General features: G+C 34.4%; 1 protein-coding gene across 1 annotated transcript in view; it reads right to left on the bottom strand.

The window, feature by feature from the left end:
* The window catches only part of LOC129224930 (protein eva-1-like), a 72,625-nt gene extending 45,780 nt beyond the window's left edge, over positions 1-26,845 (bottom strand). Inside the window, exon 1 of the mRNA XM_054859478.1 lies at positions 26,705-26,845. Coding sequence (XP_054715453.1) covers positions 26,705-26,798 — 94 coding nt within the window. The 5' untranslated portion in view covers positions 26,799-26,845. The remainder of the gene's footprint in view (positions 1-26,704) is intronic.
* Between the last annotated feature and the right edge of the window lie 868 nt (positions 26,846-27,713).

The following is a 27,713-nucleotide window of genomic DNA, read 5'->3' as shown; positions in this document are numbered from 1 at the left end:
CCAAAATATAATAAATATAATTTGAAAAACTTTTTTAAATAACTCTGCACGAGTTAGAAGTTATACGTATTTCTTCAATTTATTTATTTTTTTTTTCACCGAAATGAAAGTGCTATTTCAGCCATGTAACGAAAAATAACGCACACTATGAAGACCGACATGAATTTAGTTTTAAACCAATTTTCGAAGAACAAAAAACTAAACTTTAAGATGTAATTTTTTCTTGGGTCGTTTGATTTAATATCTTTTTCAAGTACTCGAATTCAGGCGTTCTCAATCTTTTTCAATTCGTGTACCCCTTTCTGCGACACTAACTAATGCATATTCCCATCAAGAGCCTATTTAGTTTTAAATGAGTGATTAAACGAATGAATTACCAACGTTTTAATGTCCAAACATTTTTGTGCGATTTTTAAAACGTTGGTAATTCGTTCATTTAACTTTCAAGCACAAAACTTAGTTTTGCTAAAACGTGTTTTTTCTCTAAAAACAGGACATTTAACAATTTTAAACAAATGCAAACAAATGTTTAAAAAAAAAAAAGTCGTATAATTGCTAGTTTATACAGAACGAGCTGATGTGTGCATCACATGACTTCCTTTTACGCCACTTTAATGATAATAGTAGTGCCTTGGAGTAGGCAAAGAACCACTTTAAATATTTTTGCCTCAAGTTTGTTGCAAACTGAAAGGAAAAAAAACCGTTTTATATAGATTAATTTTCCTAATATTGGACATTTTAATGTGATTCAATGGTTAACTCTCTAAATATCGCCAATAGTGGGCAAAATTAAACCAAATTAAAAAAAAAAAACACATCAAATTTTTTGATGCCAAGCTGGCGACAAAACTTGGCAACCAAAAGAATGGCGATATATCGCCAAGTGTCCGCCAAATTATAAAACCGCTTGAGTTTGCATTGATATTAACAATGATTTCCCCTCAGAAAGATGTAAAAGACCACCATAGGAACATCCGAATGAAACCAAAAGGGAAGTGCACAACTAGACCCCACTAGGGGTCTACGTACCAAGTTTTAAATTTCTAGGACATATCGTTTTTGAGTTATGCGAAATACATACGTACGTACAGACGTCAAGAAAAATCGTTCTAATTAATTCGGGGATCGTCAAATTGGATATTTCGGGTGTCTATTCGTTCTTAGACATATGGTATCCACGTGTGGTCGAGTTGAAAAAAAAACTCAACATTCATTCGGGGGCGAGCAAAATGGAAATTAAGGTCTATTTTTGGGTCAAAATTTTTTCGTGAATACAATACTTCCTTTACTTCGTAAAAGGAAGTAAAAAAGCAGAAATGAATTTCAAAAAAAAAAAAAAAAAAGAATTGATGTAGTCATTATGCAAAAATTTGCTTAATTATGTTTGGTGCTGATTAAAAATAGGAATGAAATTATTCGCAGGATTTCATACAATTCACTGTTTCAATCAATTATTTAAAGAACTGCAATTTTCAACTACTTTTTTGTTAGGCCACTGTTTGTTCATAAGCAACTTTGCCTTTTTTCTCAGGCATTAACCCGGAGAAACTTAAATATAATCAACAAATACGTGAAAGTTTGCATGATTCAAACTACTAATATGAAAGTACGTGAAAAATTCCACCCAACCACTTTCGGTACCAACATTTCCAGTGTTCCATTCTGTCACTCTAAAAACGGGACATTTCAGCGTTCCGCAGTTATTTGCGGGGACTACGAGTCAGGTTACATGAAAACGGGACTGTCCCGTTCAAAAAGGGACGCATGGGTTTGAGTGAATTATTCATGTCATTTAGTTTTTTGCTCGGGCCATCTTCACGAGAACTCATTATCGTAAAATGAAGGTAAAAGCTTTTTACGAGTTGAAAGGCACCGATATTTGCGGATTCTCGCCTGTCGACTAAGTTAGTTTTAGCTACCAGTTTGAAAGTAATCTCATCTTCAATGAGAGGATATCTACCTCCAACTCGGTTGTGACTATGCCAGACTGATGAGTTCATAACAAGGACGCAACTGGCTGTCGTCTCTGGATGTCATAGCTGGACTCAGGGGTGCCCATATGGGGGGTGGGTCATGGCGCAGACTAGGCCATTGGAATTTTTAGGGGAAAGGGTGTTTTGAGGGGTATTTTCTCTTTTTGGGGGATTCTTCGTGATATTTAGGGGGAGAGTGCGCCTTTTCTCTTAGGGGATGGGCACTCCAGGCTGGGCTGTCCGTGTAGTTCTGCCTTTCCCCCAGCTTAAGGGGAGGTAACTTTCAGCTTGAGAATAGTCTCTAGTTTTCAGGCAAATCTAAACTTTAAAAAGAAGTGAAACGCTACCATCGTAAAAAGTTTGTCAGAAAAGCAACGAAATAAAGCAAAAAAAAAAAGCAAACACGTGGTTTAAGATAACACGAAACTCCGTTTCCGTGCATAAAGGTGGCGAACTTCAGAATGTTAGGAATCCGAAAAGCGGATTTCGAAATGAAAAGTTGATGTGGAACAAACATGGGTGAAAAATATACCTACTCACGTTTGAAAATTTTTATGTGCATATTTTCGTTTGGCAACAAGATCATAATTATATAAAGTAAAATTGACAGAATTTCAAGTTATGGAAATCAGATCCTAAATATACAGATTCCAAATATGAGAGCAACACTTTCATATTACCCTAGCTTTTATATCGCATTAAAATCAGGTTCATCGATTGTTTACAATTCAAAGAATCACTCCACAATCAACAACAAGCACCATGTGCCCAGCAAAGACGCCATAATGCACGCTCTCCAGCCACCTCTAGCTTGAATGTTGCACGTTTTATCTTTCGAAACAATAATTATCGAATCCTTCAACACGTGGGATGACGTAATCATATCTCTCTCAGAAATGGATTCAGTCAAGGGGGAAGGAAAGCCGATCTCTGCCATTCGCTTCCCACGGAATTGCAGCAGCAGTTGAAGTTAATGGGCCAGCCCTCGCGCAGCCGATAAACATGTGCCACAGAAGTTTACAAGAGAAAGATGGATTGGCGATAAACTCTGGGCATCGTATTTACGATTTTTTTTCCCCTTCAGAGCAGCCCACCGGAAATTAGGGTAGCGAAGAACGCGAGTTTATTTTTAAAGCCGAATGGAAATTCGACATTTTTCAGTTGCAGCCCATGCGATTGGAAAAAGTTAACTTCTCGCCAAAAAAGGAATGAATTCTTCTTTTAGTGACAGGACAACTCTTGATGTGCTCATACTCAAAATTTTTTCTCCAAGCAAGGGCGCCCATATAGGGGGGGGAAGAGGGGGCTCGATCCCCCCCTGGAAATTAGAACTTCCTTGCTTTTAGTATTTTTTTTTCTTTGCAAAAATATAAAAATATTTCTTCTCCAGCCCCATTAATGAATAAATAATTAAAAATGTCAAATTTTAATGACTCTAATCTGTCCTGAAATCTGCCTGCATGAGGAAATTATCCTGCTAAAATTTCTGAGCCCCTCCTTACGATTTTGCATATGGGTGCCCATGTCTCCAAGCCTCTTTTTTCTTGACCATGGTTTTCTAGTCAGATACGCTACGAACTTGAACTTTTGGGAGCGCTGAAATTCTAAACTTGCCGAATCGAACTCTAAATTTCGCCGAATGATGATGATTATGCTGAATCGGAGACAAATATTGCAGAACAAGGAAATTTTAAGGAGGTCACAGTAACCTCCCATCGGGATGCCCCTGCTTCTAGGGGTTGCGCTCTTAGGGCGACGAAATTTTTTCTAGACATTCAACCCATCTGGATTAAAGCCGACTCGTAGTTCTAGCTCCAGTGGGGCCATGGTGCCCTGATCGGTAAGGCATGGGGCCGTAGGGTACCGGGTTCGATCCTGGCCGGTCAAAGATCCACCGTCTTACTTAATGGTGAACTCATTTTAATCTTCAAATTTTCATAAATTTGATTCCATAAAATTCCTTAAAGACACGATAAAGTTCCAAGTTTGAGCGTCTGTTCTGTACCAAACACCTTGACCATCAATTTGTGTTCCTCCAATTGTGTCATTCAGTGGAGTAGCAAAAAAATCCTCAAGGGCTTGTCCAACCTAAAACAGCCATCTCTGATACCACTTAAAAATGTAAGTGGAATCAATCATAATTTGACTTTTAATTTTACATAGGCAGCAGGGGTGCCCACCTAGGGGGAGGGGGTCATGGTGCAGACTGCGCCATTGAAATTTTTAGGGGTATTTTTCACTTTTTTTGGACGGAAGGGGCTCTCATTGCTTTGGGGAGGTGTCTTCGCGATATTTGGGGGAGTGCGCCCTTGCTCTTAGGAGGGCGGGCACCCCTGTAGGCAGCCATACATACCTAAAACTGATTCGATTCTGAAAAGAGTATTTTAATCAGAAGGAATATTCTTTATTTTTCATTATTAGAGTTGAACTAAGAGTGTCAAGGGAAGGGTCCGGATCCGGGGACCACCCCCTTTCCTACGCCACTGGTGTCATTGTTCTGGTTGTTGGAGAGGGACTTTAAAAAAATATTCCCGTTTGGTTAAATTCTTCTATTAGCGTTTGTTTACAGACTAACCGCTTAGCCATAGCAAAAGGAAATTAATAAGCAATCTCAATTGCTCAATAGCGTTTAGTATTTTTTGTAAGTACTTATTGCGAAAGTGAGAACGTTTATTTATCGGCATTTTAACTTACAAATACACGGCTTTTTCCCCCTTAATTTTCCTCAACAGTGTACAGATCTTACTAAGCGAGCATTAGTTAAAAAATGTAAAATTTAAAAATATGAAAAAAAAAATTAAAATGTTAAAAAATGATGTTCAGTTTATTCCTCTTCGTTATCATGTCCTCTTAGCAGAACATATTTGATGATTCCCAACGAACATTATACTGCCTTGTGCAGGTAAAGGGCAGTAACTGCATTCATTTTCATATTTTTGCATTTTTGTCATCTATTGTACTTTATCTTTATTGTACAACTCGAACTATTCAACTTCCACTTTAAGCAGAATAAAGAGAGAAATTATGAAGTACTCCCATCGTATTAATATTTTTAAGATACCACACATTTAATTTCTCATGAAGTATATTGTTTGGTCATTCAACGCTTTCGTAAATGTAAAACTTCATTTTCAGGAAACGTGACTTGCTCCCCTAAAACGGAGGCTCAATAAACCACGCTGTTTGACTCATTTTCCGCATCAGAGGCAGGCGTAGCCGACTGCAAAAACGAATCACATGTTTTACAACCCCTCCTCCGCATCCGTGAAAAACAGAATCCTCTTTCATTTCCGCAGAACGTTGCTCTCACGTATAATAATGGTCCAGATGGGGTCGGCTGACGACGGATATACATCTCGAGAGTAAACAAAAGGAAGGCCTTTTCGACACCACTGTTCTCCGCATTCCGAACATCCCCGTCCAAACATTCGGAGGCCCCCCGACACAAGAAGGGATTGATACCCCTGCGAATACGCGTGCTGTTAGACGAAAATTACGGGATGGAAAAGGGAGAAAAAGTATTCAAATGCACTGTTCTAAGAATGAATCTAGTGAGTCACCACGTCATGACTCATGATCAAGCAGAGTTGCTAACTTGTCCAATTTTTTGTAAAATATCCGGGCCGGCTGAAGTTGGACAAAATGGACGATTTGGACAAAATGAAAATCCATCGATTTTTCAAATTTCTTTGATACATTCAACTATTACGACGATGAAATAGAAATTTTATAAAATTTTACTACACTCGCTGCCACTCACCAACCATCGAACATTGCTTCGCATACTTCGCAATCTTATTTGATTCACAAGGATTTAAATCGTCTATTCGAAAGAATCAGATTAAAAATGCGTTTCGAGTTCCGTTTGGAACAAAATGAAGAAGCCCCCTTGATCTCCCGTAGAAAATGGGATTTAAATAAAGAGTTCATAATTGGAGCACAATCTCGCTCCCATCCGAAGACAAAAAGAACTTGATAAAAATATGCGTAACCGAGAAATTTTAAAAAACAGCGCTTTGAACACTTTGGAAAAACAGCACCCTTTTCCTGGGTTCAAAACTAACCAGAACGAACTTGCTCAGCTCTAACTTAGCTATAGGCGCTAAATGAAGCTCCTGATCATTGCAGAACGGCAGTTTCGTACGTTTGAAACGTTGCTTTCAAATTTGTGGTCTCGAGTTATATATTTTGCTCTTTAGCTCGCTTGAATTGAGTTGAGCCTAGGATTTTTCGCTAAAATAGAAGCCTTTTTAACACGCTTTTATTAGCTTCACCTGTATGTATGTATGTATGTATGTATCTTGTAATGGAATCTTGCAGCTCAAATTTCACCCACTTCCTGCGATCGGATTCTTTTGAAATTTGGCACGCGATCTCAGACCAGATGACAATGCAATATTCTATAATCAAATTAATTAATTAACCCTTTTAATTGTTAGTTTCCTCCAATTTTAATCAATATTTTGGCATAAATGCAACAATGTGAAAAAGGAAAAATTTAAAAAAATGCATCAAAAAATGCTCGCAAAAATTATTTAAAAATATCTACAAAAACCTTTAATTTTTCTGCATCAGACAAAATTTGTTCCAATGTTCCAAGGTAATTAGAACATGAAATATAATTGTTTTTAACTAATTTCATGCCAAAATTTAGGTGAGCCTTCAATTGGAAATTCATTGCTGATCAGACCATTGTTGAACAAAACTTTTATTCAAATGCATCTCAAATTTTCAAAGTAATATAAATATGATTTCTGCAAACATACATCGATGACTCACAGTAGCTTCCCATCGGGGTGCCCTTGTCTTAACTTTATGATATTACCTCGCACTCGTTTTATAAATAATTTCGTCGCTTGATAATTTTCCAACATAAGACTAAAAAGCAGAAAAATAAAATAATAGTTCAAAAAACTAAAAAAAAAACACGCTTGCGTAGCAAAATGAACTAAAAAGTGAAAAATAATCTTTGGATGATAGTAGTTGACCAATCACTTAATTTTAATGTAATACAAAAAAGCGTGGGGAGCTTCTTATCAGTTGTCTTGAATTTCTTCCATTTGTTGTCCAAGCAAAAATGTAAATAGACAGCACCCCACGCTTTTTTGTATTACATTAAAATTAAGTGATTGGTCAGCTACTATCATCCAAAGATTATTTTTCACTTTTTAGTTCATTTTGCTACACTGTAAAAAAAAAATCGGAAACGTTTCTGAGTATATCGTGCAGCTGCGGTTCATGAAATTTTCAAAAACGTTTCTGAGTATTTCGGAATTCTCTTTCTGTAATGTCCGGAAACGTGTCTGAGTATTTCGGAATCCTCTTTCTGTAATGTCCAGAAACGTGTCTGAGTATTTCGGAATCCTCTTTCTATAATTTCCAGAAATGTTTCTGAGTATTTTGGAATCCTCTTTCTGTAATTTTCAGAAACGTTTCTGAGTATTTCGGAATCCTCTTTCCGTAATTTCCAGAAATGTTTCTGAGTATTCTGTGCAGCTGTGGTTCATGAAAGTTTCGAAAACGTTTCCGAGTATTTCGGAATTCTCCAAACAATTTTCAAAAACGTTTCTGAGAATTTCGGAATCCTTTTTCCGTGATTTTTTCTAAAAAATAATTCTTTACTATAGTATTGCATGCCATATCAGTTTCAATTCCTTCATATCTAAGAGCAATGAAACAAGCAATTTTAGAATCATTCGTGGATTTTTTTTTTCTGAATTTCTAATGACAAATAGCATGGTTAACAGCATAACATATGCACAGTTATAAGTTTTTGAAAATTTATGAAATAATATAGTAGTTTCATTCATAATCACAAAATCGTCGGGGGAGGGAAGGGGAGTACTTTCTCAAAAGTGGGATTGTTTGTTAAACAATATTAAACTTCAGTTTTTCTCTCAATATTTTCAAGACAAAATTATCAACATATTGTATTTTCAATGCAGAACTTCAAAACATATCTTGTATCAAACTTGATAGCTTTTATTTTCGGATAAAATTTGACAGAACTTACCTAAACTTTGCGTCCCGAAATTCGTTCACGTCAAGTCAATTTCTTTGACGAACAAAGTGTACCGAAAAGTACCAACAGAGAAATTGATGAATTTAAATATGACACCAAAGTCCCCCTGCTGGAACCATTCGGGTTTATTCTTCTGTTCTTGCCCTTTTCCAGTTTATCACAAATATAGATACTTAATCAAAATAGGTTACTGATTTAGAGTGTGCGCAAAATGCATTATATATTTTATTTATTAAAACATTGAACTCGATTACATGATTATTCCATTTCATATATACGAGAGTCCCCCCCCCACACCATAAGAGTGATGGTGCACCCATAAAATGATATAATGCGCCCCCCCACCTTAAAAAAAGCAACCCCTTGAAAATGTCAATGGCACAGTCTGCGTGGTGAACGCCCCTCGTCTTCTCACCATATGTGCATTGCATATTAATAACATAGTATTTAAAAACTGATCACTTTTAAAACGATGACATGAAATAATATTACTTTTTATTTCAGCATGTAAATGCAGCTGTTCCATTTTTGCCACTGACTCATTCCTCCTGACTGTCCTACATTAAACTAGTATATCCACGAAGGAAATGTTATTTTCGGAACTAATGTCAAGGAATTTTTTTTATTGTTAACCACATTTAACAAAATGAATAAGCAGATGAATTAGTTTCATAACTATGTTCTTACTAATAGATAACATGGTCATTTTCTAATGGTATAAATATTTTTTAATGAATGAATAAATTATAATAAAAAAAGATAAATTATACCGGCACATTTTTTGTGAAGCATATTACAATACTAGAAAATATTTGCATTACCATATTTCTAATGAATTAAACAATTGATTTTTTTTTCTTTTTGAACCAAAATGTATGTACATCCAAGTATTTCGAAATAACTTTTCTGTGATTGCTTCTCAAATATAAATCTTATTTCTTTTGCGTAATTAATCAGTTTCAGTTGGTTACAACAAATAGTACACCGCGCACATAGGTATGTAGGATAACTTTAAATTAATTCGATAAACCCAAAAACAGTTACAATTGGAGCCTCATCAAATGCAAATCAACAAAAATATAAATGTATATAACAACATGTTTTAAAATATTCATTAATACTTACAAGTGAACATGAGCGGAAGAAAATCTAAGTACCTCCATTGCAACTGAATAAGTAATCCAAAGGGTTTCGTTTCATTAAGTATAAACACGGGTGTTGAAACTATTCACGCTTGAACACACAATATATATCTAATTATGGTCGCATTGGAAATTGTAAAGAAGCAAATGGTTATTAACTATAATAGCTGCGTACATCGTCTAAAAAATCAAGGGCAGTCCAAAATGCAAAGGCGTAAAATTTGTTTCGACACATTTTACTACTCTCTAGACATGAAATAACAAGCAATCCAATGCTTAACAGTTGCTGACTGCAGCAACCATAGATAAGAAAAAAAGAAGTTCTCATTATTTCCGACTCATTGGCGCCAGTGTTGGAAGGATGAAATAGGTTTCGAAGCGTTGCGTCATCACTTCCGCTTCTAGATATCTTGAAATAACAAAAAGCTTTCTGAATATTGAGGAGTTCGCTATTGGATGAAGGATTCCTACTATTTCGGAAACGTTTCCGATATATCCAGAAACGTTTCCGAAATTTGTTACAGTGTACGAAAGCGTGTTTTTTTTAGTTTTTTGAACTATTATTTTATTAATTATAAAAAAAAAACCTAATTCAAAATTTTAAATAAAAAATCAATCAAATAATGTGCAAACCCTCTAGGATCGAAGCAATTTTGTACAAAATTTCTCCGAGTCCTTGAATTAAACCTTCTAATCCCGATTCTTAAGTCTTAACCCCAAAATGAGATTGACTCTAACTCCGGCTCCGCAGCCAAGATCTTTACTAAAATAATTATTGTTGATATGATTTGTATATATTTTCACTATGAAGTTTTAATTTATGTATTCAGTTTTTGGCGGAGAATTTCGGAGTCCTTCATGTTTTAATATGAAGATCAGTGCAGACGTTTTTTCTTTCTTTCTTTTTTTTTTTTTTTTTTGGTAGTGAAAATTATTTCTTTAAGTTGACATTTTATTGTTTTATTTATTTTTGAACGTGCTTTTCCCAACGTAACCAACCTGTCTGTGTAAAAAGAATTGACTTTTGATGGAAATTTGAGGGAACATGATCCATGGTGCAGGTTGCGCCATTGGAAGTTTTAGGAGGAGGAGGTGGCGGCAATTTGAAAGGATTTTTGTCTCCTTTGGGGTGGGGGTGCTCCGTATCATATGAGGGGCGCTCCATCTATCTTGGAGGGATGGACACACCTGCTTAAATGATACTTTTTTACGATGGAGGTCTGTCCATTGAAACTTGACCCCCCTTACAAAAATTTCTGGATCCGCCCCTACCGGAACGTGAAGTAAACCGGCCGGGACACCGGGATTTTGCCCGAAAACCGTGACGTTCCTGATCAAACCAGGATGTCTGGCAAGCCTACCTGTATTATATATCTATGATAATATATATTGCAAAATAAGACATCGCTATATTTGGGACTAGGGATCGCAATACCGGACCAAAAATGTAATACCGGTGTTCGGTATTTTTAAAACGTGATACCGGAATACCGGTACTGGAAATTTCTCAAAAAACATTCAAAAACATATTGTTTCGTTGCCATATTTACATAACTTTGTGCTAATAATGCAATCTTTATAAAAACTTATTTTGAACAGACATAATGAAGGAGCATACACTATAATAAAAAAATCAATAATAGTAAAAAACATATGGTATCCACTGAATTGTTACTAAGCCTGGAACTTATTTTAGTGCACAAATTTCTTGCAGTTGAAAATACTCTTTCTGAATTCTTATATTTACTTTATATTAATCCTTTGGTTTGATATTTACGATGAACTTAATCAAATCTGACCTTGCTACTATCTTTTATTCGTTTTCTTTTCATTTTTTTTCTTTTTTTTACATTTATTAAAATATCTAAATTTTTTTTTCAGTTAGTTTTTACCTTTGTTCTATGCAACCTTTCAAGGCAATATATGACTGCTCAAGTTGATTGCGCTAAGTATACAGCTAAAAATCAAGACAGGACATCACACCAATAACGGTGACAACCAATTTTCATTTGTTATACAGACAAGACAAGATTTGTCTCAAAATTCAGGGCAGTCGATAAATATATTTTTAAAAATACCCCAAAATATTGCCTCATTTCATAGTTGGAATAAAACGTTCATGTTGCAAATACATTCGTAATTGGACTTGAAATTAACATTTACAAAAAGAAAAATAACCGGTCAAGGAAATGGAACAAATAAAACATGGTGCACATAAACGCATTAAAAATGTAAATCACACCATCTAGTGATGAAAATACCAGTTTGTAATCCTTCCGCTACTTTTATGTACCTATTGATGTTCTACTAATTCGTTTCCTCAATAGATTTATATCCGTAATATCTCAACGAAAAAGAAATGCACATTTAAATTAACAATAGATATCTAGCAAGTTAAATCGAAAACACTTTAATTAAAACCTATTTATTAGTTTAAGTTAATACTGAAAATACCGGTATTCGGTATTGCAAACACTATTTGGGACGGTTGCGGTAATAGGCCAAGAATCAGACTATTTTACTTCTTCACTATATACCATCGTATAAGCTCACTATATAGTATAGTGGAGGGAGGGGGGAGGCAATAAAATTAGTGACCCTGTTCTCAAAAGTCGTAGTCGGGTCCTGAATAAAGCTTTTTTTCTCAAAACTGTTTTAAATGGAAAAAAATAATTTTTGGTCTGTATAAATTTTTTAATACTGCGGTTTTTAACTGTCTGAAGAATTAATAATCAACCTTCAGTTTACTTCTTAATTTTTGAGGTTAAACCCTTTTTGAACTTCGCCTCTTCTAATACTCGAATACTCGAAATTCAAATCGACCATGGGGAAAAAAACAAAAACTAGAGCATCAAAAGAAATAATACCCCTTCAGTTGATAAAATTAAGTATGACATATTTTCAAGGAATAAAATTTAAACCGTTAAATTTAATAATACACGCGAAGAATCACAATACCCGGACTCACGGTAATTTGCTAGTTAGAGTAGATCCATTTTCTTAACTCTTCCGACATTTTTTGAATCCAACTTTTAAACAAATGGCCTAAAACTATTTTTGCTTTCAAAAATTCATTAGGAACCAGGAAGTTTTATTTTCTTTTGGTTTCAGTTGTAAAAAGGAAATTCTTTTTAAGTATTAAACAGTCGACCCGCTTTTCCGAACAAGAACCATTTAAAACGAGCAATATTTTTGTGATCCATAAAATTTCTATTATCCTTTCTTTAAAAAAAATCTTTTTATACTCTGAAGTCAACCGAAAATAATGAACCTTAAATTCTGAGAACAAGTAGCGTATGTATGTGGCAGCCAGCTAATATGTTCTATGTTACAAATCGAAAAACACATTTTGCAGCCTTTCAAAGCAACCAATCATCTTCATTCGGTATAAGCGGCCATTCATTAATTACATAAGGATGCTTTTGGCAGTTTTTGACCCCCCCCCCCCTACTCGTACGTAAGATTTTCAAAATAATAAAATGTTGTTAGAAAAGGATCAGTTACACTAAAACTCTTAGTTTAACGTTCATCAAAGATTTTTATTTTTCAAATATATTATATGATACGATACTAGTTAAAAATAAAACATACCATACATAGTGCGATTCTTTTATTATATTTAACACTATTCATTCTTAGTGAAACAAGTAAAAAACAGCTCGTCCTATAAAACGTTTTTGCCTTTCAGGCGCAAATGAAATTAGGATCCCTGCAAACCACTTAACCGCGCGTTTTCTAATATAAAATATCGACTTGGAAAATATTACGTAAGAATGGGTTAGAACCCCCCTCCCCTCCAAATACGGGTATGTAGAGAATTTTCTAGCCCCCCCCCCCCCTCCCCCTCGGTAGTTAATGAATGGCCCCTAACGTATGATTGTTGCAAATCTGACGTCAAATGTCAAACAGTCAGAAACTCGTTTTTAAAAAACAGTTGGCAACATTGCGTCAAAAAATAAGCATGTAGTATGATAAACAATGAAGTTATTTCCATCAGTCAAAAGTACTAATTTTAAGTCACTGAAGTTGATAGAATGAGCAAAAATAATTAAATAAATAAATAACATGGGACGAAGAAAAACTTTTATTTTCAAAACGTTTGATTTTTACATACTTTTTAAAATGTCCGATTTTTCAAACGAGGCGTGATCTTTATTACGTGACAAGTGATGAAATTTGGCGCGCTACTCAACTGACGCGCTGAATGCTTGCGCTTACTGTCTACCGCGTTTCCAGATTATAATTATGAAGCGAATTAAATACTGCGCTCTACGCTTGCTATCAACCATATCGTTGCCACTACATATGACTAAAGAAGCGAATTAAATATTGCGCTCTGCGCTAATGAAATCAGTGAATGGCACTTCATCAATTGTGATGTCATGTGCAGAAGCGTAAAAAATGAAATTGAATCTGCGCACCGATTAAAATAACTGTTAAAAAATATTAAACTTTGTCGAATTATTTAAAGAATGGTCAAATCCTATGTTTTCAAGCACGCTCTTTCAGAAAAAAAATTCTTTTAAATTTTCGGAAACGACCCTATTCTTGGTTTGAAATTTTCTTTCATTTTCGATTTTTCTCATTATTACCTAAAAAGATTGATATATGAATTTTATATGTGTTTTGCTCCGCGAGATTCATTTTGATAAAAGGTGAGGCCTGACAGAGAAAAAATGTTGGACACAACTGGTTTACGCTATTGTTATCACTTTCAAGCACTTTCGAGGATATTGCGGCACTAATTGAAGCTAATCCAGATGGAAAAAAAAATAATAATGAAAGCTATTTAAATAACAGCAAATGTTGAACATTTGAAGCAGAAAAACTCTCAACATACTCAATGATTTAATGGGCAAACTTTTCTCGAAGCCTGGGTGCAAATGACGTTCGGTTGTTTTTCTGGCCACAAGTATTCCTCAAAAACAATAACGAAAGAAAGAAGCAATAAGACACTTTGAAACAAAGAAACCCTTAAATGCATGATTTTTTGAAAGCACTATAATATATGTTCTTGGGCGTTAAACTTCTGTTCAAACCATGAGAAAATATTTAAAAAAGTTTAGTTTAGGTATGGTTTATGGTTAAATAACCACTTGGCAATATTGAGCTTTTACTGAAAAAAAATAACAAATAAATTACCATAAAATCTCCCAAAACACTGATTAAAATTGTAAAATTGCCTTACTATTTAAGTAGTAGTAAAACTTTATTCGTCATAAGAGTTAAAAAAAGTATGCATTTTCAAGAGCACTAAACTAAAAAGAAGTTTTATACTTGCGAATGCCGAAAAAAGAAACCATTTACAAGTTCGAAATTGATTTAACAGCATCTTCAGTAAGAATTTTCTTGGTTACTGGCAACTACAGACAGGAGCGCCCCGATGGGGGGTCACTGTGAACTCCCACAAAATTCCTTTGTTGGAAAATTTTGTCTGACGAATTGGTAAAAATATCATCATTCAGCAAAATTTGGAGTTCCATTCGGCAAATTGAGAATTCCCGCCCTCCCGAAAATTTAAGTTCGGGGCGCCCCTGATTACAGAGTTTCAATTTGTTCGTATAGTATTTTAGGAGACTAAACTGGGTATGCTGCCAAATGGCAAATACAATGCATTTAAGGGTTAACCCTTAGTACAATAATTTTGCCGAATCGAACTCCAAATTTTGCCGACTTGAGCTCCAACTTTTGCTGGATGATATTTTTGTCAAATCGTCAGACAAAATTTGCCGAGGTCACAGTGACCTCCCATCATGGCGTCTTTCATGGCTTGGTCTGTAGTTGTCAATAACCAAGAAAATGTTCACTGATGATGCTATTAAATCAATTTTGAACGTGTAAATGCACCAATCTGATGAAAAACAAAAATAGTTTTTTTTTCTTTTTTTTAATAGTTTAGTGCGCTTGGAAATGCCTACTTCTTTTAATTCTAATGGAAACCGAATTCGTTACAGAAGAAAAAAAATCTTTAACATTCATGCATGTTTGTTTTGATTTTAATTTTTGAACAGTACCAATGAAGTATAGGTTAACCTACTTCCTTGGTACTGTTCAAAAATTAAAATCAGAACAAGCATACATGAATATTAAAAATTTTTATTTCTTTCACGAATCCGTTTTTTTACTAGCACTCTGTTATAACGAGCAAATATCGCAGTCCCTTCACGCTCGTTATAAGCAGGGCTGCGGAGTTGGGAGTAGAAGGTTAAAAATTCCAAGAGCTGGAGTCGGAGTCTGTAATATTCCCTCAAAGCCCGCAAATCTGCCAGTGCTTGCGGAGACGGAGTCGAACTGATTTTGGGGTGAAAGAGTCAAAGTCGAATGCTCTAAAATTTCCGGAGTCGACCATTTACCCTCCGACTCCGCAGCCCTGGTCATAATAGACTCAGGGGCGTGCACAGGGAGGAAGAAGGGAGACCTGTTCACCCGAGCCGGAGCCCAATATTTTTGAAACTAGGGGTGAAAAATAGGGGTAAACGATATGCAAGGGGCCCGGAAAAGTCATTTGTGACGAGCCCCAAAATTTCTGTGCACACCTCTGGTTCGACTGCACTGGCTACGTTCTACTAAATAGAATTGTTATAATTTATTATTGTATAAAATTAATATATTCCCGCTTTTTTACTTGCATAGGTCAGAGTTGCCCACCTAGGAGGGGGGTCATGGAACAGACTGCGCCATTGAAATTTTTTGGAAGGGGGGGGGGGTTGACGGGTATTTTTTCTCTTTTTTGGGAGGGGGGCTTCCGCTCTTAGGTGGTTCTTCTCGGTACTGAGGGGCGGGGGGGTCCTTGACTCTTCACGGGATGGGGACCCTCCAGTGTCAAAATCTACTACGCTACCGAAACATCTCTTAAGGCACTCTTTTATTTATTTTGTCATTACCTTTTAAAATATTTATTTATTTATTTTTTATTTATTTATTTATTTTATTATTTATTTTGTGTGTGGGTAACCTTTTTCAGGTCAACTTCAATACAAACTAGTATGTTGTGGCCATCACGAAACTTTCTTCTATATATATATATATATATATATATATATATATATATATATTTTTTTTTTTTTTTTTTTCTGATCCCTGCCCATGCTTGACGAGGAAGCAATATTCCCAACAAAAACAAAATTACACATGCAAAAACTTGACGACCATCCCAATGTCTGAATTATTACAAGAGCAAAGCAAAGAGCGAAAATTGAAAGTTATTTTAAAAGCCTTGCTTGAATTAATTACAAATGTTTTATTTGTTAACAAACATAAGATGGCAACAGTTAAAAATTTTAAATCATTGAGATAATATTTCCGATCATTTCCATACAATTAAAATCACGAGAAATACGCAGACGACAATCTATTACGATTTATCTTTCTTATTGTTGCATTATTAAAGCTATTTTTATTCAAAAAAAAAAAAAAAAAAATCAACACCTCTTGGAGCGATTGGCGTCAAAATTGAACCAAAGCCTGTTTACATATGGATTCACATATATTCCAAATTTCAACCAGAACGTAGCATTACTTCTTGAGATAGGGCACTCACAATGGAAAAAAAGAACGGGCGATTGCGCTACCCCCTTTTTAGCTGTTGACACCAAAATAAAATCAGCTCTTATACCCACTAAGGGCTACTTGCCGATAAATTTTTCTTTCATTCCGTTCATTATTTCTTGAGATACAGCAGTCACAATTGACGACAAAAAACGTTCTATAGCTCAACCCCCGATTGAGTTACTGACACCAAAATTGAATCAGCACCTGTTCCTGTTAATGGCAACATATGGACCAAATTTTGTTTGATTCCGCCAGTTACTTCCTGAGGAATAGCAAGCACGCGTAACTCAAAAAACGTCCCATTGCTCCACCCCCCTTAGAGGAATTCGCGCCAAAAACCAATGGCACAAGTTCACATAGGGGCACATATGTGTACCAAATTTCGTTCGATTTCATGCGGTAGTTTTTGCTGTAGAGCAGTCACAAAAAACTGGTCACACACAGACGTGACACACATACACACACACATACACACAGACAGACAGACAGACATTTTCCAAAAATAGTCGAAATGGACTCAGCACACCTCAAAACGTTCGAATCCGTCAAAATTCTAAATTCGAAAATTTGCACGAATCCAATACTTTCTTCTATATATTAGATATAGAAGAAAGTAAAAATACAATGATAAAAAGAAAAGTTACAGATGATAAACAGTTTTTCATCAACATTTCGGTTACCGTCCTCCTTTTGTTACCAATTTCAAAAGTACATTCTCTCTTTCATAGTTTGCAGTCATTATTGCGTTTCATTTTTTAAAAAAATAAATAAAAGCTATTGCTAAACAATAGTAGATAATATTAACTCGTAGAGAACAATCAAACAACTACTATTAATTGATAGATCCTTTACAATTATTAGATACGCTTGATTCAATTGATTAATTAGTTGTAATTTCCAGTACATTTCACTCATTAAATAATCGATTAATCAACTAATAGGAAGTGCTCTTTCGTAAAACTTTTTTTTTTATAATTAATCATCCAGTAACAATACAGCTTACCGATTCAATGCTAATTACCTTACAATAATTAGAAACAACTCACGAAAACGTTTATTGCCATTATCATTTGCGAAAAATTGATTCACTGTATGCCAATCATTACTTCAATTAAACTAGTATAACTGTAAGGCATATTATTAACGTATTGTACAATTATTGAATTATTTATTAAAAACAGGAACCTAGATAAAATGGAGTACCTTCAAAATTTTCATCACTGGCTTTATCATATTATATTATATCAAATGGAATTCATTCTCTTATTGACTGTAATTATAAATGCTTCCCAACGTATACCAGCATTTAATTCCCATATTGATTGGATTAGGTATGATTGCGTTCCAAATCCTCCAACTATTCAACGTGATTAAATGATTTAATAGGATCAGGCCCAGAACTAAAATTTTTGGGAGGGGAAAAATTCTCAATTTTCGAATGAAGGTCCCTTTTTAGGGGCCATTCATTAATATCGCAAGGATGACTTAGGCAATTTTTGAACCCGCCCTTCCCCCTATGTAAGGGTACTTAAGATTTTTCAAACCCCTCTCCCTATTCTTACGCAAGATTCCATTTCGGGTTTCAAAATAATAAAATAACGAATCTTACACCACTGGAATCGTCATTAAATTCACTATTATTAAATTAAATCTTTTTGTGTGAAGAAATACTATTTACTAAAATGATAAAATCTAGCCTGAATGTTTTTTCGACATTTTTTTTTTTGTATATGATGCAATATTAATAAAAAATAAAACATGCCATACGTAGTGCGATTCTTTTGTTATATTTAAAACTTTTCATTATTTGTAAAACAAATAAAAAAACAGCTCATTTTAATACTTTTACCTTCCAGACGCAAATGAAATATGATCCCTGCCTGACTTGATCGCGCGATTTCTAATGTAAAATGTCGACTTGGAAAATATTACGTAAGAATGGGCTTGACAATCCACCCCTCCTCCAAAGTAAGAGAATGTACAGATTTTCCCAACCCGCCTCCACCTCGTTACTCTTACATAATTAATGAATGGCCCTTACCGAACGATAAAAGCAACTTTAAGGATTTAAAACATAAAAAAGATTATCAAAATTGCAATATTGTCTCCAAATGTGCCGAATCATCAGCCCAATTTGCCGAAATAGGAAATTTTTGGGAGGTCTCGGTGACCTCCCGTGACGCACATCTGGGCGCCGCTGCAGGCAATTGCACAAAGGCACAATAAAACCTCTAAATTTTGTAAATAAGAGAAAACAATTCAGTTCTGAGATCTTCAGTTTTCATTTATTTATGCATATTTTAGTTTTATTATTCGTAATGATTTTAGTATACACCAGATAATTTAGTCTGCACAGTATAATGGGTTGATGTGGTCTTATAACATCGAAAAAAAGATAAAAACTGAAATATCAAGGTAACAACCGCATTAGCACCATTTCAGGCGATTTCTACCATCACTTCGCTGCAGGATTTTTTTTTTTTTTTTTATGTTCATCCATTTGTACTGATGTGACAGTTTTATGCATATATTTGAGCTTTATTTCCGGAATTTTAAACTTTGGCTCTTAATTGTAACTAATTAGAATATAAGGAAACATTTTATACCATATTATCGCACACCGACAAGGAAAGAGACAACTAAAAAAAAAAAGCAGCATTGGAGAAAATCAAGGTTTTACGCAAAAGTAGTTTAAGCGATTTAGTCACAAATATTACAATATGCTCAAAAATTTTAGTGTCATGTTTACTGGTTAGTTTTTGTTATCTAAATTAATAATGCGCAAGTTCGAAATTTTTTTCTCTTAAAATATGAAATTTTAATGATGTGTGACAATTAATTCCATCATTTTTACGCCCCCACGCACCAGTTGTGTAAACTAACTTTGTACGAGTTTTGTGGCAAGAAAGAGTATTAAATTTATATATAGAGTTAAGCTAATGCATTTTTCCAAAAATTTGAGTTGTGTCCTTGCCGGGGTGCAATATGATGTATCAACTTTCTGAAAAAGTTTATACTTGAAAGATAATGATTTGTACGTGTTACGGATTTGTCCGTTAAATATTTAACACTTTTTATATTTTCTAAGAAAATGTAGCTATTAAACACATTTTAAATTGTAAAAAATCAATTTTCCAGAAAAAAAAAAGGTCTTTCTACACAGCCTCAGTTTCCAAAATTTTTCCATACAAGGGGCAAGTGGGTTCCCTCATTATGGGGTACGGGGTAAGTGGGTTTCCTCATAATAGCGATGATTTTAAAATGAAAAACAGACACTGATGAAGAAATTTCTGCGGATGAAATACAAGGTAACTATGAAGACATAGAACAGGGTTCATACTCGATTTGGATGAAAAAATTCCATGACTTTTCCATGACTTTTTCATGACTTCATGAAAATTTTCATGACCTTATTACATGAAGAGAATAGTATTATTCAATATCAAACTTGCCTTTTTTTTTCGGAAATGAGCATTAGCAAAACTTGCTATGTGAATGCCACTACCTGATTCAAAAAATACCGGTGTACACCTAAAAAACTGAATAATTCTTACCTGTTTTCATCACATCAGTTTAAGTTAAGTAAAACTACAGTGAATGATGCTTAAATGTCGATTATTTTTTTTATAAACAGGAAGAATGATAATGATTGGGGAAAAGTTGAATGAAACACTACTAAGTTTCAATAAATTTGCTTCAAAAATTGCTTTTAGTGTGAACTTGACAATTTTTTGGTTCTTTAAAATAAAGCCACATTCTTTAGTAAATTCATGTTTCTAAACCAGATATTTATTTTTAAAAAATAAAAATAAAAACATTTCATAATAAATAAATCTTTTGATTTAAATGTACTTTTTTACTTATTTGTACATTTTCAAATGCATATAAATTAATAGGTTCAGAAATTCCAGAACATGTTTGAATAATGACACTGAATGTACCAGTGGGTTGCATGGATTAGTTTTGCGGGCTGTATATTGGGCACTACTGTTTTTGAGCATTAGAATTCCCCTATTTCTGTATTTTATCGCCTGACTAAAGATTATCCAAAACCTTCAACAAATTGAGATAAACTCTGATCAATTTTAAAATAAAGATTTAGGAGTGATGGAAACGAACTTGGTTGCAATGTTTTTTGAGATCGTTCAATTTTCCAGTTTAAATAGCTTTCATGGTGCAATAGTAAATCACTCAAGATTTCTAATGCTCTTTTTTGCTACTGTTACTTTTTCCCAGAACATTTTTCCATGACTGAAAATAAATTTCCATGACTTAGACTGAAAATTTCAATTTTTCCATGACTTTTCCAGGTCTGAAATTTGCTTATTTCTTTTTCCATGACTTTCCAGGATTTCCATGACCCGTACGAACCCTGATAGAAGGAATTGAATGGGTGGCGGGAAAAACGTGCTATGTAGGTTTTCAAGAACAAATTTTTTAGTGGGAAAACGATGAATACAATCCAGAGGAAAATCACCCGTGTTTTTAGTTCGTTTACACGGTCAGAGAATGCGTTAGTTGGCATTGGCCTTGTAAAAAAAGTGTTCATAATTTATGGAAGAACGTTGTATGTTGCAAACCTTCTTCAGGGCTTCCTTTGCAATAGGAAATTTTTTTGGCTGTAGTGAAAAGTTGTTTTCAACACACGTTTTTCCGGCCACCCATTCAATTAATAGTTCAACTACAAAAACTGCAATAGCTGATGATGAGTGGCGGCGATTCGGGAGGCAAAGATCCACTTTTTATGGTTCATTTATTTATTTTATTTTTCAATTTAGGAACAAAACAAAAAATTATAAAAAAAAAGGCAGAAGTGTCAAAATTTTCAGATCGCATTTGTTTTGCTTTGTATCTGTTTACGAAACATTATTTAGCAAAAGCAGTAACTTTTAGTTTATGTATTCATTTTTTAGAAATCCTATGACATTTTGTTATTTTTATTGCCCCCCCCCCCCCACACACACTTTTCAGTTACAATCGCCGCCTCTGCTGGTGACAATGTACTTGTAAAACTTGCAGCAAAGAAAACTATGTATTAAGTATTATGTAGCTCTAATTTTAGAAGTTGATGATATTGCAAGAACAGAGAGATAGAAACAGCTACATTTTTATCGACTTAATGCAGATGATGCTGGAATTATTACTGAGGTCGAATTAATAATGATTCTCCCTTAGCCAAGTTTAAATAGACGCTGCCATTTAGAATTTCTGATTTCTTTTTCACCTTATAATATTTGCTAATTGAAAAAACTTGATCTTAATCAAAGGTGGGTATTAAGTTTATTCAACACTGCTTTATATGTAAATGCAATATATGTATATTATAATGTAGTATATGTATAAATGTAACATAATATTGAATGCCTATGATTTATTCAATAAATTCCATAGATGTAATTATTTTGATTTTTCTTTCAAATTTCCAGTCATACAGATTTTAATCTTTTCAAATATTAAGGCAAAAGCACGGCAAGGAATGGGGTCATCGTCCCTCCCCCTCCCCCCAAGTCCATGGACGAGAGGCTTTCTGACTTTTCTTTCTTTCAGAACAGAAGAAAAAAAAAATCATTAGAAATACCCAAAGAAACGTTATTATTCAGAAATAATATTTAACACATTTTGAACGCGTATATATATCCCCCCCCCCCAAAAAAAAAACCACTATTTGTGAACCTGTGTTATAACAGCGCTACCCCCGACGCGACGGGGGAAGGGGTCCATGGCGTAGACTGCACCATAGGGTGGTCACAAGGTACATGGGGGAAAACTTTTTTCCACTAATCTTTTGCGGCACCCCTCTAAAATGTGCCAAAAGACTAGAAAATGTGATTTGCAAAGTTTCAAGTCATTTCGATGATGTTAACACGTGCCGCAAAGAGGCTAAAGTTACGAAAAATAGCAATTTTTAGCAAAAAATTGTAGTTTTTCATCTGTAAAACCAAAACTATTCATTCTAGAAACTTCGTTCTGGTCTCATTTTGTAGGGAATTTTATTCTCTTTGAGTCTAATTTCATTTAAATTCTTGTAAAAATTGATTGAACATTATTCAGGATTTTTCAAGTCAGGTCATAGTTAATATCCTCCAAATCGCGTAAAAAGAATGAATCATCTTATACATATAAAATCTGAGTATCTATCTATCTATCTATGTCCAAGCTTCTTCTCCCGAACGACAGTGAACTGACCATCGAACCAGGTATCGATGGATTCGTCATCTTCCCGTCTTCATGTTTGGCTATTTAACATAATCCTCCGATAATAATTAGCGGAGATATCAATTAAAAACTATTAATTATGACTCTTAGATTTCAAAATCAAATCCCTATTTTTCGAAGGCTTTCCTCCATTTAAATTATTATTCAGTGCTTCATCTCAACTTTCCGCAACAATGCTTTTACTAAAATGTATGTGAGCGTGAAGAAAATCATTGAGATGAAAGATCTGTTGCCATTTTTTTTGCTCAGGTAAAATTCTTGTTTTTGTTTTGAGGCTTTTCCTGTAATCAGGGGATTTAAAATGTTTACTTTATGGGGGTTTTCCGCAATCTGCCACAAAATTTCACTGACTTTTTTTTTTTTGGTTCAAGCCTGATTGTTAAATACGCGTCACATGACATAACTTTCATTTTCGAGGAGGACCGTGCACGTCGTAAAGTAAATGAGTGATTTACAAGTTGTTTGAGTTCTTTGAGGGTTTGTACCTGGAAAACGGATTGATGTAATTCTTGTACGACCATGTGGATAGAATCCATCCAAATATTTATCTGAGTGGTATGTTGCATTAATAAACACCCGGGCAACGCCGGGTAGTAGACTATTTTATGTAAAAAGCGGATTGTTATTGTGCATAAATATTTCCGATATAGTCTATCAGATGTAATTCAGTTTAACGTGAGTAAAGATTATAGTTGATAATGCATATATTTTCCCCTTTTGTGCTGACTGAAAATGTACTCATAACTTGTATCATTGATAACGATTATTAACGTTGATGAGGTGTTTTGGCAAAAATATGTTTTACTGGTGTTTTGCAAACCTTGCTTTACGCGCATTTATTTATTCCTTAACGCGTTAGAAACTAGTGTCAGTGTACTACAAAAGCATCAACTGGACTGCTCTTACATTTTTTAGGTAGCCCGTGCAACGCCGGGCACGCAGCTAGTTAAAAAATAAATTTTATTAGTTCTTCTAGTTAATGGTTGTAACCCCCTTACAATGCTAAGTAATCAGAGCAAAAACAGCAATATTATCAGAAATGTATACAGTGAAACCCCGTTACAACGAATACCGATACAACGAAATATCCGATTTAACGAAACGCATTTTCAGCCCTGATTTGATTTCCATATACGCTGCTTGAATTTCATTACTACTAAAACCTTGTTACAACTAAAATTTCTGGTAATTCGAAGTTCGTTGTAACAGGATTTCACTGTACTATAGTTATGTCTCTAAAACTCAAATCTAAAACAAACCACTGCATGTAAAACTTTTGAAATTACATGTATAGGCCATAAATAAGGAACGTTGTTTTATTCCTCGGTGGTCAGAGCTAAGCAATAGCTTAAAAATCCCAGTCTTGTAAGGGCTTTCAACCTCCTAGAGAAAGGAAAAACTACGATTCCCAAGAAAGTGGTCTGTGTTCTTAGACGCGGACTTGTTAGGGCTTCTGCAGTGCAAAACTGCGTTTTGTGAGTGCAGTTGTTACAGAAAACGTTTTTGTATTTAGCAAGTCTCTACCATACTTTAGAAGTTGGTTTAAAAAAAGATTTGATTTGTGAAGCAGGTGCGTCCACTAGTCCTCAGCCGGATATTTCAAGAATTTCAGGATGAATGGTATAGATAAGAAGCAATCCAAAGCAAGTATAGAAGATTAAAAACAAAATAAGCAATTCTGGTGAAATTGCAAGTTTTTCTTTTTGAGAAATAAAATCAGTAGCAGCCTAGGGATAACCACAAGGAATTCATTTAATTTTGCCTAACTTATTTAGGGAGTCTTTCTCCAAATAACGTTACTTTTCTAGTACCTGGCGCTATTCATCGCACCAGATGAATGAATAAGGCCATATGAGGTAGTGAGAAGCAAAGAGATGTAAATGGACTTTTAAAAGTTCCTTAATAAACGCGTTTAAAGTTCAGATCCTAGGTAGGCTTTCATTGAACTTCTTTTCTAAATCATGCTATATAACAGCCCCTACCAGAGCTACTAGTATCATCTCTTGCCCCTAAGCATATTAGAGGTTCCCCTATTATTTGTAATGTTTATCTCACAAATATTAATTCTGTCAATTACATCCCTTTGCTTCTCACTGCCTCTTATACTCTTTAAAAATATATCTTTTCATGGGTCAGCTTTCCTTAATCGATTTAGAGATAAAAGGTATTGAAGATATTTGGTTGTTTATCATCGATATTTACGGAAATGTATGGTTTATTGTCTACAATCCAGCTTTGGCCTCCAACCAAGATTTACAATTAGTAAAATCTTTGGTTCAATACTAGTATGAGTATTTATGAAGATGATGCACAGGCACAGAACTACATAAAATAATTAGCCATCCGTGGTCCTGAACTCAGAGAAGGCTGCATTTCCCTTTTTTGATGATACTTAAAAAAAAAAAAAGAAACATTAAACATGGGAGGTTGTAAAATTAAAATCCTAAGTAGGAGATAATAAAGATGATTGTGATGATAGGGATATAAAAGCACAGCTCAATCTGAAAGAAGCTTACTTTATTGGACAAAGTAGATTTTTTCATTTCTCCTCAAACTATTTAAGAGATTCAATTTTTTTAAAGAGATTCGAAATCGATACAAAGTTTTAAATACTGATCTTGATGAATAGTGTAGAAACCAATATTATATTAAAACTAAAAAGATAGTAAACAGTTTAAGGGTTGTCAATGTCACAGCTTAAAGAGGTGTAAAACTAATTTCTAACTAACGACAGTTTCTATTACAAGTTATGTCTGAATGCAGGCACAATTTTCCACATTCATCAAAATCTATCATATCGAAGCCATTACCACTTTAACTTGTCAATGATAAGTAGTAACGTAATGATGTATGTATTTTCAGTGTATGTCATTTAATAGTATTAGTAATAAAATGCATTTGATTTTTTTTTTTTTCCTTTTTCTTTTTTGTAGTTTAAACTGTTTGCTTTCTCTTCTAAACAGCTTAGTTCCTTTATTTTAAATTAACAATTTTTTACATTTAATTTTTAAAATACCTTCAAATGAAGTCTTTTTAATGGATAAATTAAAATTAGCAAAGAGCAAATAAATGTAATTGAATATTGTAATGCTTTTAGGTCTTTGCATGAAGATTCCTTATTGATGATATCTTCCATGACTTGACCTGAATAATGCCAAGTACCATTCTGTAACTTTTATTTAAAAAAATGGATAAACATCTCATCACGAGAATAAAATTTCCTATAAAATGAGACCAGAACGAAGTATCTAGGATGAAAAGTTTTGGTTTTAAAGAGAAAAAACTACGGTTTTTTTGCTAAAAATCGCTTTTTTTCGTAACTTTAGCCTCTTTGCGGCACGTGTTAGTATTATCGGATTAAGCTGAAACTTTGCAAATCATGTTTTCTAGTCCATTGGCACATTTTAGGGGGGGTCGGAAGAAATTCGAAAGTCGCTTTTTTGTGACCACCCTACTGCACCATGGAAACTTTTTTGGGGGGTGGAGCAATTTGAAAACGGTTTTGGTCCCATTTTAGGAGCTCTCGTTCTTGGTGGTAAACCGTGGCATTTGAGGGCTACCCCTGGTTTTGAGATCAAGCAATAACCAATATTTATAGCGATTCCCAAACAAACATAAATTGATACAAACTAGGATCTGTCTCCTCAAAAACCCCTAAACGTACTTAATAACTCGACGATCTTCAAAGAACGTCGCAATTGTAAACAAAGTGAGACGCAACAGCAACAAGTTTCTAAATTAAACATATTGCTAATCAATACAACAAAATTCAAAAACCTAAACATTTCAAGAAAACTTACCGAAATTATCTGCAGCTGCTAGTGTTCCAAATACGGGTAAAAATAAATAAAACACACTCGAAATATAAATCCGCATTGGTGAACTTATTCCCATTTTCTAGGAAAGCGCGCTATGCGTTCCTTATCACCCGAAAATTCATCGGCCGAACCAACGCACGATGTTTGAAATCGCACGCTCTCGAATCCAAACGCATCAAGATCTGTACTGCAATTATCGCCAAATGATGCCAAGATAAGGATTGGCGCAAATGGCTGTGATAGAATCTTGAAGAAAGACTGCTTGTTTGTGGCTATGTGAGAAGATATTTTTCTTTTTTATCGGTTTTGAGAGACACTCGAGGTTGTTAACAATTATTAGATTTGATTTTGATTACAGTTGGATGACTTCTCAAGAACGTGCTAAATTTTCGGGGAGGGAGGGGGAGAGGAATATTTTTTAATATTATTTCAAAGCGCAACGCGCGCATTGCGATTGAAGTTAAAAGAAATATTGCAATTCAGAGAGACATACAATTTTGAATGATTGTTTAACTTCAATTTAATGGCCCATTAACTGAAATTTAAAAAGGTCATTCAAGGAGAATGCTCTATTTAAATAGATGAAACAACTAGTTGACTATTGTTGAGGGCAAACCTAACCTGGCAGCAGCGGCGGTTCGTGCCATTATAAAGTGAGGGGGCCAGATCATGGGTGCACTCCCCCCCCCCCGTTTAATTTTTTTTAAATAATTATCTTATTATTTAAACTAGTTTTAAATAATCATTTGTCTTAAATACATAAAATTAAATTCATTTCAAACACAGACAAGCTACAAAATACTTAAACTACTAAGCAAATCACGAAGGATATTAATATCATATTTATTTACATGATTACAGGCAGGGTGGTGCACTTTCACCCCCTGACTTTCAAAAACAAAATTTAATTAATCAGATAGGGAAAAACTACAAAATACATCAGAAAAATTATTAATCTCTCGTTTATGTCCAGTACTTTCCAGTACTGCAG

This window comes from Uloborus diversus, chromosome 6 (assembly GCF_026930045.1).
Source record: "Uloborus diversus isolate 005 chromosome 6, Udiv.v.3.1, whole genome shotgun sequence".
Classification (NCBI taxonomy): Eukaryota; Metazoa; Arthropoda; class Arachnida; order Araneae; family Uloboridae; genus Uloborus; species Uloborus diversus.
The sequence above is the reverse complement of the archived record's forward strand: the minus strand, read 5'-3'. Positions and strand labels throughout refer to the sequence as shown.